The sequence below is a fragment of the Poromitra crassiceps genome (genome assembly GCF_964638095.1).
Source record: "Poromitra crassiceps genome assembly, chromosome: 13".
Lineage (NCBI taxonomy): Eukaryota > Metazoa > Chordata > Actinopteri > Beryciformes > Melamphaidae > Poromitra > Poromitra crassiceps.
In genome coordinates, this window is record NC_139644.1 from 25,448,500 (window position 1) to 25,463,241 (window position 14,742).

The following is a 14,742-nucleotide window of genomic DNA, read 5'->3' on the forward strand; positions in this document are numbered from 1 at the left end:
AAATGAGAAGGCTGAGTTCAAAAACTGTCAAACTGTATAGAAACAAAACTAAAACTACAATGAGCCTCAGTCAAAGCAGCTCAAAACCAGAGAAAAAGAGTCACCATTTACTTCAGTACAGCACAACTCAACTCAATGGTGAGTAGTTTTCTCTCGAGTAGTGCTGCAACCTCTGTGTTAAATGGACAAACTTCACCTGTGTTTCAACTGGCATGAGGGTGAATAGATGACAGAATTTACATTTTTGGGTGAACTGTTCCTTTAAGAAGACACTGACTCATTGTCCCTTGATGATAAATCTCTTTGTTTTTATTTATCTTTGAAGCCATTTTGCCTTTATTTGATAGGACGGTGTGTGCTGGGCGGTGACGGGGGGAGGGATGCAGCGAGTGACCGCGGGTCGGATTCGAACCCGGGTCGGCTGCGTGAAGGTCTAAGCATTAATGGTACGCGTTCTGCCAGGTGAGCCACCCAGGTGACGCCCCCAATAAATCTCATATGTTTATCAGCTTTCTTCACCTATAGACTCACTCATGATCACTATAATATTCCTTTATAGACATGTTGATATGTGCTACTCAATAATGGGTTTATAGTGACCTTCAGTGGTGGAAATAGTACTAGAACATCCTACTTCAGTAGAAGTACTGTTACTTTGCAGACATTTCTACTTCAGTAGAAGTAAAAGTACTGGTGTGAAAAGTAAAAGTAACTATAGACCATCTTGTGATGGGATCACACCAGCCCATGAATGTTGTCCAGGGGCGTAAAGTGTGTGTGTGTGTGTGTAATGTTTAATGTGAGTAAATGTAATTAGTTACTTCCATCCTCATAGTGACCTTATTGTATTTTTTTTGTTAATCTCATGATATGCTCACTGCTATTCATACAATTGGATTTATTTCTTCATATGGGTCATGACTCTCCCCCAAACCCATGCATCTCTCATTTCTAGGTGCAAACTGCAAATGTCACCGTCTGTCAGTAAAACTGCTGAGAGTCGATGGCATCATGGCACACATGTACAAGTGTTGTGTGAAGGATAATTCACTTAGCTGTTCAATTATTTAATGAGGCTGTCAGTGATGTTTGATCCATTCTGTAGGACAAAGCAGCAAATTAGTACGGTAGTGTTTACATGAACACTGTAATTTGTAATCACAAAAGTTGTCACTTGAAATTGTGCAGATACAGATTCAGCTCTGTACATTTTCACAGGAACATAGCACAAAAGTGAACTTGTGTATCAAGTGGAAAATAGTATCATAGTATTCCCATAATGCCACATGCATTTCCTACCAATATGATGCTTTATCACACAGCTTATTGGCTGTGGCTGTCATTTTATTATTATCAACTGTCATTTTCCAATTATGATGGCTATGTGTGTTGCTGCACAACACAAGCTTATTATACAGCATACATTTGCTCAAGTGAAGGCCAATAGTGTTTTATCCTGGAGGATTTACAGACAACAGTCTCAGTTTGATGCATGTCTCATGAAATTAACGACAGACTCAATTAAGACTGAATTCAACTTTATTAACAAATGTAACAATTTCATCACCCAAAATAAAAACAAACAAATAGGGGCAGCGGTTAATCGTCTTATGTTTTTCAGATCAATGCTGGGTCCGGCTGTGGTAAAATCTGTAAGAGGAAAGGAAATGAGTGTTAGCTTCCACTCTGTTATTACCGTGCATTACTCTGTTATTACGTTCCACTACCAAAATGATCAACTCATCATGAAACATTTGCTTATTTGACAGATTTTATTGTTTTGTTTCTCTCTGTTGTTGTTGTTACTTGGCCAAAATAAACAAACATAAATATCCTAAAAGTACAATACAAAAATTAACTGCAGATATCAAACAAATGAGCATCCAATTAATTGATGGAAGGAAAACAAATTAGTGAAACTGAACTACAGGTGTCGAGACCACGGGGCAGACCGACGGCTAGGAGGAGATTATATCTCCACGCTGGCCTGGGAACACCTCGGGATCCCCCAGTCAGAGCTGGCTAATGTGGCCAGGGAAAGGGAAGTTTGGGGTCCCGTTGCAAGGGCTATCTTCGCGACCCGCCCCCGGATAAGCGGTTGAAGATCAATGGACGGATGTACACACACAAAATTCCCAACACAAAATGGACCCAACTCACCAAAAAGGTGCTGTCCCGGATCTCGGAGCAAGCATACTGTGGGACAGAGGAGTGAGAACACAAGTGTCATTTAATTTTATTTATTTTTATTCAAAACCTGAGACAGTGTCAGAATCATGTCTGATGGTGAACTTACATCCAGTCCTCTGGGGGCTTGGACAGGCTGAAGTCCCCTGCAGCAGAGCATGGAGAAAGGCCTCTCCTTGGTGTGTGAATGCTCTCTGAAGCACAGGCTGAACACCTTGGCAGGGAGGAAGACGTCCCACTCGGCTGCATGCTGCTCTATCAGCTCACTTATCATACTGTTGGGAAGCATGGGCGACAGAACTTTAGTGTTCACATGCAAGCTTGGCATATATAGCATGAACATTTTCACTGATATGCGTAGCCTTTTTTAATGGAAAATCCACCCAACACTGTTAAAAGTCCGCTTTTAGTGATGCACCTTGTATTTCAACTTATGGGAATGTGGGTTCTCCAAAAAAGTAAATAAAATGCAAAATAACTCAATGCACTGATCTTTACAAGTTGATGATATGTAACAGTGTAAGATTACACAAGGGTGGATTTTTTCCCTTTAACATCAATAAATCATTATCACATTAATATTGAGACATTGACAAAGCCATCGCCAAGAAGACAAGGTGGATTGCTTTACAAAACAGAAGTTTTAGCTCAGTTTGTGCTACAAACTGCCCTTTACTTTCAGAGTAAAGGGCAGTTTATAGCACAGTGATTTATGATGGTCGCCACCGACTATCATCGATGTCCATTGGCACAATGGACATCAATGATAGTGTCGCCACAGGAGGCGAAGGAGTCGGACAGGAGCCAACAGCCTCTTTCTGACAGGAAGCAACAGGGTTCATGGGAAATGTAGTCTTAATTTTGAGAAACACTAGGACTAAAAATATCACTGGTGTGAGATACAGCCAGCCTACCAATCCTCTCAACCATGGTCTCATTTGTTTACAGTAATTATACCAAGGCATCACAATTAATGCATCAAATAAATAATTTATGTTTAAAAAGAAGCTACCCAGCACCTTTCACAACCCAAACTGTCATGAACTAAAATCAGAGACCTGTCAATTAAGCGCTGTGTGATCAAATCCGCCGTGCCAGTCTGCCGATGATGGACGACAAGAGAGATGTTGACTTTGAGCTGATCTTTCAGTTCTCCGTTGATCTAGCATAAGGACACATTCACAGAGTAGATCCATGTGAGACACTGGCCACTTTGGATCAATATGAAGAAGACAATGCAGTATTGTAAATGACGATGTGCATCATATGACATTAAGAGCTCACTTCCTCAACGATGTCCTGAGGCAGTCGGGAGAGGATTCTGACAGGATAGCCGAAGTGGGAGATGATGTCCCTGACATGCTCAACCACTTGTGAGGCGACGCACTGCTGCATGGGCAGAGCCTCCACCCACTTGGAGTAGTAATCTGTCACAGTCACAATGTATCTGTAACCGTTCTGTGTCGGGGGAAACGGCCCTCTGACGTCCAGACCAAGCCACTGCCACGGCTCCTTCACCTGAGGGTAAAAAGACAGGATGTGATGGCATGAATTGCCCCAACTCCTCTTTACTGTTCCATCAAAACAAGGCCAATATGTAAAATAACTGCTCATTCTGTAGTCTTACCTCTATTAACTTTTCAGGATCTTCACACTTTACCTGTGGAAGTTATAGAACAGCATTTCATTAAATACTTGAACATATGAGAATCATGGAGTATAAAATGTAGTGTAGTTTTTGTTTTACTTACACTGAAATTATCATCTGGAGCCCAGCGAGTATCCTGTTGATGGATGTAGAAAATTACACAAAGGCAACTGGGCCAATTGACTATAAAGGAAGGAATCTGACAACAAGAGGCACTTGAACTGCCTGATGTCCCACTATAGTCACCATGACATATTACACACAACTAGTTATGCTAACGAGGTTAACCTAATTACTGTATTGATTTGAAAAATAAATCAATGTTACACATACTTGTCTTAACAAAGAGTGAAGAGGGCTCGCACACTTTAAAAAAATGAGGCATACGGATGCAAAAAATCCGGCTTTAATTCACCATAGTGCAAAAAAAAGTGAAAAGTGATACAAACGTTTCGGTCTTCAGACAATCTGAAGACCGAAACGTTCTTTTTTCTGTTTGTATCACTTGAACAGACAACAGGGTTATAGATTACATAAACAGGCAGCGGGCCCGGGCCCATAAATGCAGCCGACCCCCGACGGGCCAGGCCGGGCTCAGACAGAACGGGCTTGGGTCGGGCTTGTTTTTTTTGGCCCGATCTACTCTACTCTGTAGTATTAAAGAGTTATAGTGCTTCTCTATAGGGGGAACCTTTGATTTAAGTATGGAGTTCCTGTTATGTGTTGTTCTTGAGTTATTGTGTTCAGAGACACGCACGCACGCACCCACACACACACACACACACACACACACACACACACACACAATAGTGGTGGTGTAGGTACAGGATCGGCTCGCCCGGATGTGCTCACCTCGGGGTCGACAACTACAGATGTTAAACTCTTACAACATTTATTTTCAAAAAGTAAGGCTCATGTTTATGAGAAATGGTCCTGTAACACTTGAATCATGATCACTGAATGTTTGGATAATTCATATTTTTAATGTCTATCATGTCTGATAACGTCAGTAGCTTTGCTTGTTAGCTAATCTAAAGCGGTCGGCCATTTATCCCACGTGGCCGACGTACACACAATGCGTGCCCAAGCCAATCTGGTAGGTGAGCTGAAATTGCACAGACACAGGCAGTAAATTCAAATGAGTAAATATTTATCTCATGAGAAAACATGTGCGGGCATGTCTTGTACCTGTGGTAAACAGTAGCATGTCCTGTACCTGTGGTAAACAGTAGCATGTCCTGTACCTGTGGTAAACAGTAGCATGTCCTGTACCTGTGGTAAACAGTAGTCACCATGGAAGAAATGTGGAAATGACTCGATCTCCATCAGCCCGAAATCCGTTATGATCCTCCATCTGTCAAACTTCTCTGGGGCTCTGAACACACAACCAGAAAGCAACAACACAAAAAAACAGATTACTATAAAACATTTATCAATTTAGATTCATGGTTATGCTGGTTTGTCAGAGCTTCCATCGTAAACAATGACACGAACGCTGGTGAATTGATCTAACATCACTGCAACCTCCTTTTTCGGCTTAGAGTTTGTGGTAAACTAAGACCAACATGAATCTGCAGTGGAGGCAGATGCTACACCAGCAGTTTCCTCTGGTTAAATGAAGAGGCTAAGGCCAGAGATGCAGTATACTTGCTTTTGGCTATGCATACAGTATGCGTGCGTATGTTTGGAACGGCGGTTGTGCATGTCCTATCCAAATTAACGCTATGTGTATGCTCCAAACGGATGGGATGCATAGTTAAAAGCAAGTATATCTCCTCCCTTAGACCACAAGGCTTCCCGGACTAGAAGTTACTCACACAGCAGACTTCCCCTCCATCCGTCTGGGTTCTTGGTTCTGGACTGACGGCGTTGCTGCTGTAGGAGCCGCTGTCGTTGGAGAACAAGCTGGATTCATCTGTGAGGCTTTAACAGTGCGTGGCTGTGTTCAGAATACAGGGAAACAAACACCATATTCTGAGTTGTGTGTTCAATACCGGTCATTTTGGGAGTTCCTCCTTAATATTGTGATTGTGATGAGGCCGACACGCACGCATCACACATGCACGCACGCGCACACACACACACACACAGCACTTGTAAATAATTGCGTGTGAATATAAACACTCCAAATGTTCCAAACCTGATTGTACATTATTGTCCTCGATGTATAACTAATCTAATGAAGCCCTGTTGTTTTATTAGTTTAGGGAAAATACAGCAACTAAGTTAATAGAATCTGTCCACAAATCATCACTGATTCATTTTAACAGTGCAATGACAACAACATTATACATGGTCTTACCTTGTATTTCTTACTTCTTGCGTTGACGGCGGCCTAAATCAGAGAGAGACAGAATGTTGGACTTGGTTAAAGACGGGGTTTTGGAATTTACTGTCAATTTCGCAAAACCACAAAAGGAGTTGTTGATATTTTATTTTCCAATGCTGCGCTGCCACCGAGTGATGACATAGGCTACGTACCATCTTTACTGCGTTGCCACCTGCCACCGAGTGATGACATAGAGACACTGCGTAACGCGTCATCATTCAGAAACCACGCCCAAGACGGGGGAAAACAGAAAGCCCCCCTCCAATCCTGGAGTTCTCCTATGTCACGTGCATGGTTGCGTGTTGCAGAAAAAGATTGTATATACGGAAGAGATGAACACTCCAATTCTCAATGGCTTCCTTGTTTTGCTCAGGAGTACAAAAAAACTTTAACTGGTGATTTTTTACATTTGTTGTCTGCGCAGCTTTTAACACAACAGCTTTTAGCTATGTTTAATTCAAGGAAAATGACGCTGGTGTGTGGAAATGAACGGAGCCTTTCCCCCGTGATGGGCATGGCCTATTTCATGCAGTGTCTCTATAGGCTACGTACCATCTTTTTTTCAATGTCCTCAGGGAAAGTGAATATGGTGGGGACTGCGTCTTCTCGAAGCTTCACAAATTTGCTGGTTCGGTCGATGTACTTCTCCTCAAAGTGATTAATGCACAGGACGGAGAAACGAGACGGAGTCCAGTCCTTCCACTTCATATTGGAAAGCCATTTTTTGAGTTTCTGACGATTGTACAGTGGAAACCTGTGGACATGGAAAACTGATCACAACAGTCATAACCCTGATACTTGCCATCCTCTCTTATATGGGGTAATGTCACACCACCAAACTCCATTCAAAGCTCTATTTACATATAGTAACACATTGCTTAACACATCTTCCTAGAATTGTTGGGATCTACTGGTAAATTTGGCATATATCCTCCAAGTAGCACTAATTTCCATAAAATTCAAACTTTTGGATGAAAATGTTCACACTGCTCATCATTGCCTGTACCTGTATTTTGGTAGAAGATTGTGGCAATAACAGGCACACAATGCAAAGAGTTGGAACTTTACTGAAATGAGAGCTGTTTGGTGAATAAAGTGTAAGCCAAACTGCCAAGTGGATTCTACATCAAAGGGCGTAAGCCATATTCTACCAAGTTTGCATGTGTGCCACAAGCAAGGCAACAATAACTGTAAGTTTAATGTGATCTTCTCTCCAGGGGCCGGTTGCACCAACTGGTCTTACACTGGTCTTAAGCTAAGTTGGTCGTAACTTTACGACCTAACAGCTACGCCGGTTGCACCAAGACGACTTAAGCCTTATTTTCACTAAGACCAGGCGTAACTCCTACCCTACACAAGCAAGGCAACAATAACTGTAAGTTTAATGTGATCTTCTCTCCAGATGTATAGGGCTACCCACCCCAGAAAGTCAAATGCAAATGCAAACAGCATGCCAGCCAACCACTGGCAACAGTAATGAATATCCTATCTAGATGTCTACCTGAATCTCAGTCCAATCCATTTTACCATCCAATATAAAGGCAGGCAGTACCACGATGATTGTAATGTAATGATTCCTAGGCTCGCCCTGCAGCTCGACCGTTGCGGGCTCATTTGCTCTTATGTCATCACTGATGACAACATAATTGATCTTATGACATCACTGATTATGTTACAATGGCAATGGCTATGACATAATCCACTTCCAGTTGAGTGACTTTTCTTCTGGGACAAAATTGAAACCCGAGAGAGAACAGAGCCCACTTGTCCCTTTTATATATAGATAGGTAGCGTTAATTATTCAATAATCTTTCATTTGTCATTACTAGTCCATAATTCTACATAGCTTGTTGTTGTTTTTTAAGAAATAGCTAGCTGGAAATGAATGAATGAAAAGTCAACCCATGTTGACAGGACCAGTGAATGAGCTACACGGTGTTTTTTTTAGGATCGTTTTTTTTTTACGCCTCAATATAATGAAATGTCCTGAGCTGGTCACCGTAGTTAGCTAACGATAAGAGCTAGGTAGCGTTAGCTCGATCAGAGTTTACTACCTAACTTCACAAATTTGCTACGATGGATTTAGGTAATTTGAGTTAGGATTATAAAATACTCACTTAAAAAACTTCACGTCAGATTCGTTCGAATTTTCGCAGTTAAAGGCACTACATTTAAACTTGCCCATTTCATATAGGCTAACGCTACTGCTAACTTTACAAGTTAATGTTTCTGTTGTTGTCGTTTGCGTGACCTGTCAAGCAAGAACAAAAATAGATTTTCCGGTCACAACTTTCGAAATAAAACCCTCATGAATACAACGTTTTTATAATATCATTGTGAAAGTCAAATTTATACTTGTAGTATTCGTTTGAAAATATGGTTGTTTCCAAAATCTCATTTTAGAAAATATCCTTTTTACATTTTTATTCAAAAGTTACACATTTACTTTCATTTTGAAGGCTCCATTTCCGGTATTACTGTCGCAAATTCTACTAAACTTCCTTCTTCTTCTTGGTGTATTTATTGGTTATAGTCACAACAGCGCCGCCTTGAGGCACTGCTACTGCACCACAATATCTTTATGATATTATGCTCAGGGAAATGCACTGCGGTACTTGATAGTAAAGGGCAAACTCAAATAAAGCAATGTAGTGCAAGTCACTCGAATTGATATTTGCTCATTGCACCACCTGACTGAGAACTCTGAGAGCAGGTCACGTGGGGGCTGGGTTTACCCAGGCTACCACCTGCTTCCTACTTTTAATTTACCTACAGAAACATCACTATTTACTGTATAGAATAGTGGTGGATGAATTCTGCCTCCCCCATCCCACATATATGTAACACCCTTTGGATGCCTTGAAAAGCGCTATATACTAGCAATGTATATATATTGAACTTAAACTGTGTGGTGTTTTTCTTATTCTTATCTCCTATGGTATTGTGACGAATCAGGTATTCGTCCAGGAACCAGGAGGCTTATAGTTGGTACAGGCTTTTATTCATGGCTGCGCTCCTAGCTTCCCACACGTCCACTCCGCTTCCTCACATGTCTTGACTGGCTCATGCTCAGACAGTAAGTCCCACTTACACACCGTTCCCCAGGAACAACCCCACACATCAGTTCCTAGCTAAAACCCCGGATCGCTACAGTATCACAGATATTTCTATATATGGACTTATAGTTTTTCTGTAGTGTTCTTCCAACTATGGTCTTTTTTCACTGAGGTTTGGCCAAAGAATAAATTAACCAAAGTTCTGGGTTCTTACAAAATTTACTATGGTTGTATTCAGAGAATATCAAAACAAATGATTTGACATAACAATCAATGGAAAAGTTGGTCCAGGACCAGGTGTATCCACTTCAACTGCACTTTGCTTTCCACTCGACCCTCCACTCATCCCAGTCCAGCAGAGTTCGATTGATCTGCCATCCAGCTGCTTCCACACCTAAAAACAGCACAAGATTCAAGATTCAATACTTTATTGCCATGTCAACAGAGTTGATTGGAATTTGTTTCAGTGCAGCTCTAAAGAACAGACATAAAAACAGACATAACAAATCAGATTCAGACACAAATAAGAATAAAAAAGTGGAAAAAAACACTACATAAAATATGAGAGAGGCTGAAATAGATAAATAAAGTGCACAGTTTTACAAGCAGCATTTGTTCATAAAAGCAGTATCGAGCTGCCTATAAAGTGCAATTCAAGTTCAAGTTCAATTCAAGCCTACGGATTTAAGGTGTGATTTAAGGTGCGAATGTAAAGAGGGTCAGAGTTCAGGAGGCGAACCGCCTCAGGATAAGTGCTGTTCCTGAGACGGGAGGTCCTGCACCTCAGAGACTGAAGCCTCCTACCTGAGGGCATGAGTTTAAAGAGAGAGCTAGCAGGGTGGGAGTGGTCGGCGATCACCCTCTGCATCTTGCGTTTGGTGTGTGTGGCACAAACCTTTTTCTATCAGTGAAAATATATAAGATATACTGTAGTTGATGGCTTGTAAGTTAAACATTTGTGTGCCTGCTTACCCTTGATGAATGGGTTGAAAATTTGGTCCATCAGCTTGTGACTATCACACACCATATCCCAGTGACCTTTCAGAAAGAATAGCAACAGTGTGACTGACTGTACAATGTTAGCACCTCTATTCATGTCAAAGAAAGAAAACACACAGGTAAATACACACTTTGTCTCTTTGGTATGAGAGGTTGTTGTGAAGACCCGGTCAGTGGTGCTTCAGAGTGCAAAGCACTGCTGAGACAAACAGCTTGACACACCGCTCGGATTTCATCACCTACAGATGCTTCTGGTCCCAAGCAAACACACACACAGCCTGAGAGGAAGAAAACAAAGTTTTAAATAAATAAAAAACTACTGACATGTGGGCAACTTTAAGGTGTTTTCTATGGCACTCAAACAAATCTTCATTTTGTGGACTTAAAGAGGGAAGATGACATGATAGGCTAACATACCATTTTTCACTCCTAACAGGAAAGGCATGTTGTTGTTCTTCAAAGCCAAATTAAGTTCCTCTGGGCTAGAAAATTAGATGAATCATATCAAACTGGGCCGACTCTTTACTGTGTGTCTTTATTTACTGTGAAAACAAGACTGGCACATGAAATTACCTCTGTACAACTTCCTTTAACCTCACTCCAAGTTTGACTGGCACCGTTTTTCTAAACTCTGGAAAAAAGTGGTGTAAAAAAGAGAAAGCATTCATGATTTTGACCTTTAAGAAATAATAAAATAATATAAGCAACATCCGACTACGATTCTGACCCAAGAACACTGGTTCTGTCTGATTGGCTTCAACAGGACTGAGGATCCGCCCGTCTCTCAGGTACTGGTGCAGCACAATGGACAGCCGCGCCTCATTCAAGGTTTCCATGACCACCGAACGCACCGCTTTGTAGTTGGCGTAGAGATGGAGGATGGTGAAGAGGAAGAACAGGCTGAGAGTCAGTCTGAGGCACAGAGACAGGCGGAGAGGGGAGCAGGGTGACACCAGTAAAATGACAGACCCTTCAAATACTCAGAAACAAAATAATTATCCTTTGACTTGTCATATATTAAGAGTGTTTCTTTCCCTTTTAATAATTTATTTACCCTATACACTCACAGTGGGTTGTCAGTGACAAGAGGAATCAGAACCAAACTGATCAGCAGACCGGCCAAATTCACCAGAGTCTCCTGTGGGAAAGTAAAACACATACACCAGAATGAATGAATCAACCATTCAGAGGCATTGTGGAGTCCAGGAACATTAACATTAACATTCCCACATCAGAAACTTCATCAGATGTAATTCGTGCACACATTACATCACTGGTCCACAACTAACTAACTCTCAATATCTGTCAAACTAAATTAATGCCTGCAAAAGTGTTTACGGTTTTTGGATATGTGTGAGATCATGTGCAAAATAAATCAGCATTGTTTTTGGTTGGAGTGTCCCTTTAAGAGAGTTTAACATTGATATTCAGTATTGACAATATAACAATATGTGTAATCTCAGATTATGTGGTAAGAAAAAAATTAACTATGTGAGTAAGAGGTGATACCAGAATACATTTTAATTTAATAATTATTTTCTTTTGCCCTTTCCATTTATATTAACCATAATGCTCTGCTATACATATATACATATATACATATATGAGTGTATATGCGAGTGAATGTGTGCATGTGGAGGTAATGTATGTACTGTATGTGAAGAGAAATAGTTCATGTGAATATGAGTGTGTATGTATGTATGTATGTGCGTACGTGTGCATGATTCATATCTATGAATATATGTGGGCTACTGTATATGCACACTTGGGTATATGTATATATCTACACTTATTTTAATTTTGTCTGATTATGCACTATTTATTTATACTCTTTCTTTGAAATGGTTCACTATTTTTCCCAAGTGCCAACACTTATATACATAAATGTATCCCCCTTTTGTTTCTATTTTTTGCACATTTCCTTTTGGCAGGACTCTAATCTGCTGCTTGATTGTCAAGATTTTTTTTTTTTTAATGGAATTTCACAGAACTACATTGGATTCAATTCAACTTCCTGAAATTCCAGTTCAATTCCAATTCTTATTCCTTGATATTTTTCAAATTCCAGTTCCTCAGTTGAATAGGTATTGATGAGTTAATTCATGAATTGACCGACACCCCTGTCATTTACCACAGGTTATCACAGTTCACCGTGTTACGTTCCATATTAAACGGTGTTATGAGAATATGGGTGAGACATCAGATGAATCTCGGGCGTACCTGGCTCCCGTCTTTAGCAGAGATGTCGGCCATGTTGTCTCTGCGAGCCTGATGGACCGTCAGAGCCGCTCTGGTCGCTCCACCTGCAACGCCAACTATGGACTGAAGAAGAGAAACGCACGACAGCGCAGAGTTCAGGTTGTATAAAATCATCTTATCTATCCATCACTAAAGACCTAAGTTGAGTTCATTGGATAATTACTGAAAAGCATTTTACCTTGAATATACCTGCAGTACAAACAATCAAGGTGAAACAAGCAGGAAAGTTTGGAGCCAGTATTTCCATGAACATGGCGATGTCGTTGAGAATGTCTGCAAAAAGCCTGGTAGGAAACAGAGAGAGGATCTGCTGCGTCAAAGTAATCTGATACTCAATGACCAAAACACTTCCAACACCCAAATACCAGCCACACTGTACCTCCATTTCTTAGCGTCAGAGTCCAGTTTAGTCCTGCAACAGAGACAAGAGACGACATTAATGATCATAACAAACACTTTGAGGCAGCAGCAGCAGCAGCATGTGAGGCGAGCTCCAGCAGCAGCTCACCCTTTCCTCCAGGCAAACAGGATCCTCCCCAACATGCCAGTGCCATCTGCAGAGGAACACAGTAGTTTAGTTCATCTGCTGCGCTGAGACGAGTCAGCCGGGATAACACCGACACCTCATACTGTACGGTACTTCTCGTGGACGCTGAATGTGTTCTGTATTGAAATGTCATGCATATATATATTGAGTTGTCTCATGCATGTACTGTATATCTGCAATTACTTGCAGTGCATTTGATTCTAATCTTGTCTTTTTCTTCTACTGTTTTTTGTATTTGTTGTTGGTTTATTTATATACTGTTATTATTGGTCTATAGTATAGACCAATAATAAAACACAATATAGACTCTATATTGTCTTTTATTCTTTCCGTCTTTTAACAAAGTACACAAGCAACTACTAAACTAAATTCCTTGTATGTTCAAATATACAGTACTTGGCCAATACAATGATTCTGTCTAACTGTGTAACATGTACTTTGACAAAGATATGTTGAAAATGTGTCAGATCTTAACAAGGAGCGCTATTTTAAGAGCACAAGAATGTTAAGTGTTTTGCTGCGCCAGGTTTCTTGTACCACCAGCACAATACTAGAAATCAGAGGTGGGGACTTGAGTCACAGTCATACAAACACATGATGCACTTACCAAGTTGTTATTCTATTATAACTATTCAAATATGACTGCATTGAAAAGTCCTAGATATTTTGTTTGCTTGATGGACTCTTGATTTGATCTGACTTCACTCTTTGTGTTCTACACTCTGGACTGGCTTGGGACTTGAGCAAAGAGGACTCGTTCACACCTCTATCCTAAGGTCTCACCTCTCAGTAGCCAGGTGACTGTGGCAGCAGCTACTGTGGCCTCCTGGTTTCCCACTCCCACGCCTCTCAGAGAAGCCTGGGTGGCCAGAGTCCCAGACAGAGAGCTGGAGAAAGCCTGTGAGGAAGAGGAGGAGATGAAGAGCTCCATTCTGTTTGATGAATGATGAGGATGTCTACTGCTGCAACTTACCTGCACTGTATCCCAAAACTGATACTGCAGGTAATCATCACTGACGCTCTCTGGATATCCTTGAGGCAGGAAGACACTCTGAAATGACAGACATGCACATGTTTGTGGAGTTGTGTGGACAGACTGAGAACATGTACATTGTTATTATTAAACAGTTTAAATGTTATGATTATCCTCACTTTGAACACGGCAACAATAGAGTTGCCTCTTCTTCCACCTTCACCCCCGTCTCTCTTACTCTCCATGGCCCCATCCTTCACCAGATATCTCCATGACTCTCCAGAGCCATATTTCTCAGTCGCCAAAACCAGGCTTGCATCTTTTTCCATGCCGACCAATCTTTTGAGTAACGTTAAGTAACAGCCTGACAATGTGAAATCTACTGGAACAGGATTATTTTAAGGTCATTTTAGCGACACTATTATCGCATTGTAACGTGCAGACGTGTCGGGTCCACTCACGTCTTTTTTCTTCTGATGAACTTCCGTGTTTTTTTCCGCCTTCATACTTTGGAGGTTTCCTTCTTCTTCTTCTTCTTCTTCTGTTTGGTTTTACGGCGGTTGGCATCCAAAATGTTGCATTACCGCCATCTACTGAACTAAACCTAAACTTATCTGAATTGACTGGATTTTGATGTCTTCATCATATTGAAATCCATTTACAATGTTCATCATGTATCCACCCATAGTGCTCCCATTCACGATATATTATGTCCATTCTACGACTCAGTCGGCGGGAACTCAT

General features: G+C 41.0%; 2 protein-coding genes across 3 annotated transcripts; both read right to left on the reverse strand.

The window, feature by feature from the left end:
- Positions 1-1,521: 1,521 nt before the first annotated feature.
- LOC310788048 (uncharacterized protein) lies at positions 1,522-8,390 on the reverse strand. Of its 2 annotated transcripts, none has more exons than XM_083649534.1 (12): positions 8,282-8,390; positions 6,717-6,918; positions 6,138-6,170; positions 5,653-5,774; positions 5,108-5,210; positions 3,939-3,971; positions 3,815-3,847; positions 3,472-3,705; positions 3,246-3,349; positions 2,297-2,462; positions 2,161-2,196; positions 1,522-1,650 (listed from the first exon to the last, which is right to left on the reverse strand). In XM_083649534.1, exons 1-12 carry the CDS (start codon positions 8,347-8,349, stop codon positions 1,618-1,620), a joined length of 1,167 nt encoding a protein of 388 aa, XP_083505660.1. In that variant the 5' UTR covers positions 8,350-8,390; the 3' UTR covers positions 1,522-1,617. The 2 variants fall into 2 exon arrangements, with proteins under 2 accessions (XP_083505660.1, XP_083505661.1); XM_083649535.1 differs by lacking the exon at positions 8,282-8,390 and adding an exon at positions 7,666-7,730.
- Positions 8,391-9,266: 876 nt separating this feature from the next.
- Positions 9,267-14,454, reverse strand: rusf1 (RUS family member 1). The gene is made up of 14 exons (XM_083649528.1): positions 14,178-14,454; positions 13,999-14,076; positions 13,809-13,923; positions 12,987-13,032; positions 12,858-12,890; positions 12,657-12,762; positions 12,440-12,541; positions 11,287-11,357; positions 10,947-11,131; positions 10,793-10,850; positions 10,637-10,701; positions 10,351-10,497; positions 10,193-10,258; positions 9,267-9,614 (listed from the first exon to the last, which is right to left on the reverse strand). The coding sequence occupies exons 1-14, from the start codon at positions 14,325-14,327 to the stop codon at positions 9,529-9,531; spliced, it is 1,308 nt and encodes a 435-aa protein (XP_083505654.1). The 5' UTR covers positions 14,328-14,454; the 3' UTR covers positions 9,267-9,528.
- Between the last annotated feature and the right edge of the window lie 288 nt (positions 14,455-14,742).

What these genes read in the sequence shown, in the direction of transcription:
- LOC310788048 (XM_083649534.1), bottom strand. Translation starts at nt 8,349, where the DNA reads ATGGGCAAGTTTAAATGTAGTGCCTTTAACTGCGAAAATTCGAACGAA. An exon ending in CTCAGGACATCGTTGAGGAA is followed by an intron (nt 3,350 to 3,471) that starts GTGAGCTCTTAA and finishes TCCTTATGCTAG; the next exon opens with ATCAACGGAGAACTGAAAGA. An exon ending in AAGCCCCCAGAGGACTGGAT is followed by an intron (nt 2,197 to 2,296) that starts GTAAGTTCACCA and finishes TCTGTCCCACAG; the next exon opens with TATGCTTGCTCCGAGATCCG.
- rusf1 (XM_083649528.1), bottom strand. Translation starts at nt 14,327, where the DNA reads ATGGAAAAAGATGCAAGCCTGGTTTTGGCGACTGAGAAATATGGCTCT. An exon ending in GTACTGCAGGTATATTCAAG is followed by an intron (nt 12,542 to 12,656) that starts GTAAAATGCTTT and finishes TCTCTTCTTCAG; the next exon opens with TCCATAGTTGGCGTTGCAGG. An exon ending in GACAGAACCAGTGTTCTTGG is followed by an intron (nt 10,851 to 10,946) that starts GTCAGAATCGTA and finishes ACTTTTTTCCAG; the next exon opens with AGTTTAGAAAAACGGTGCCA.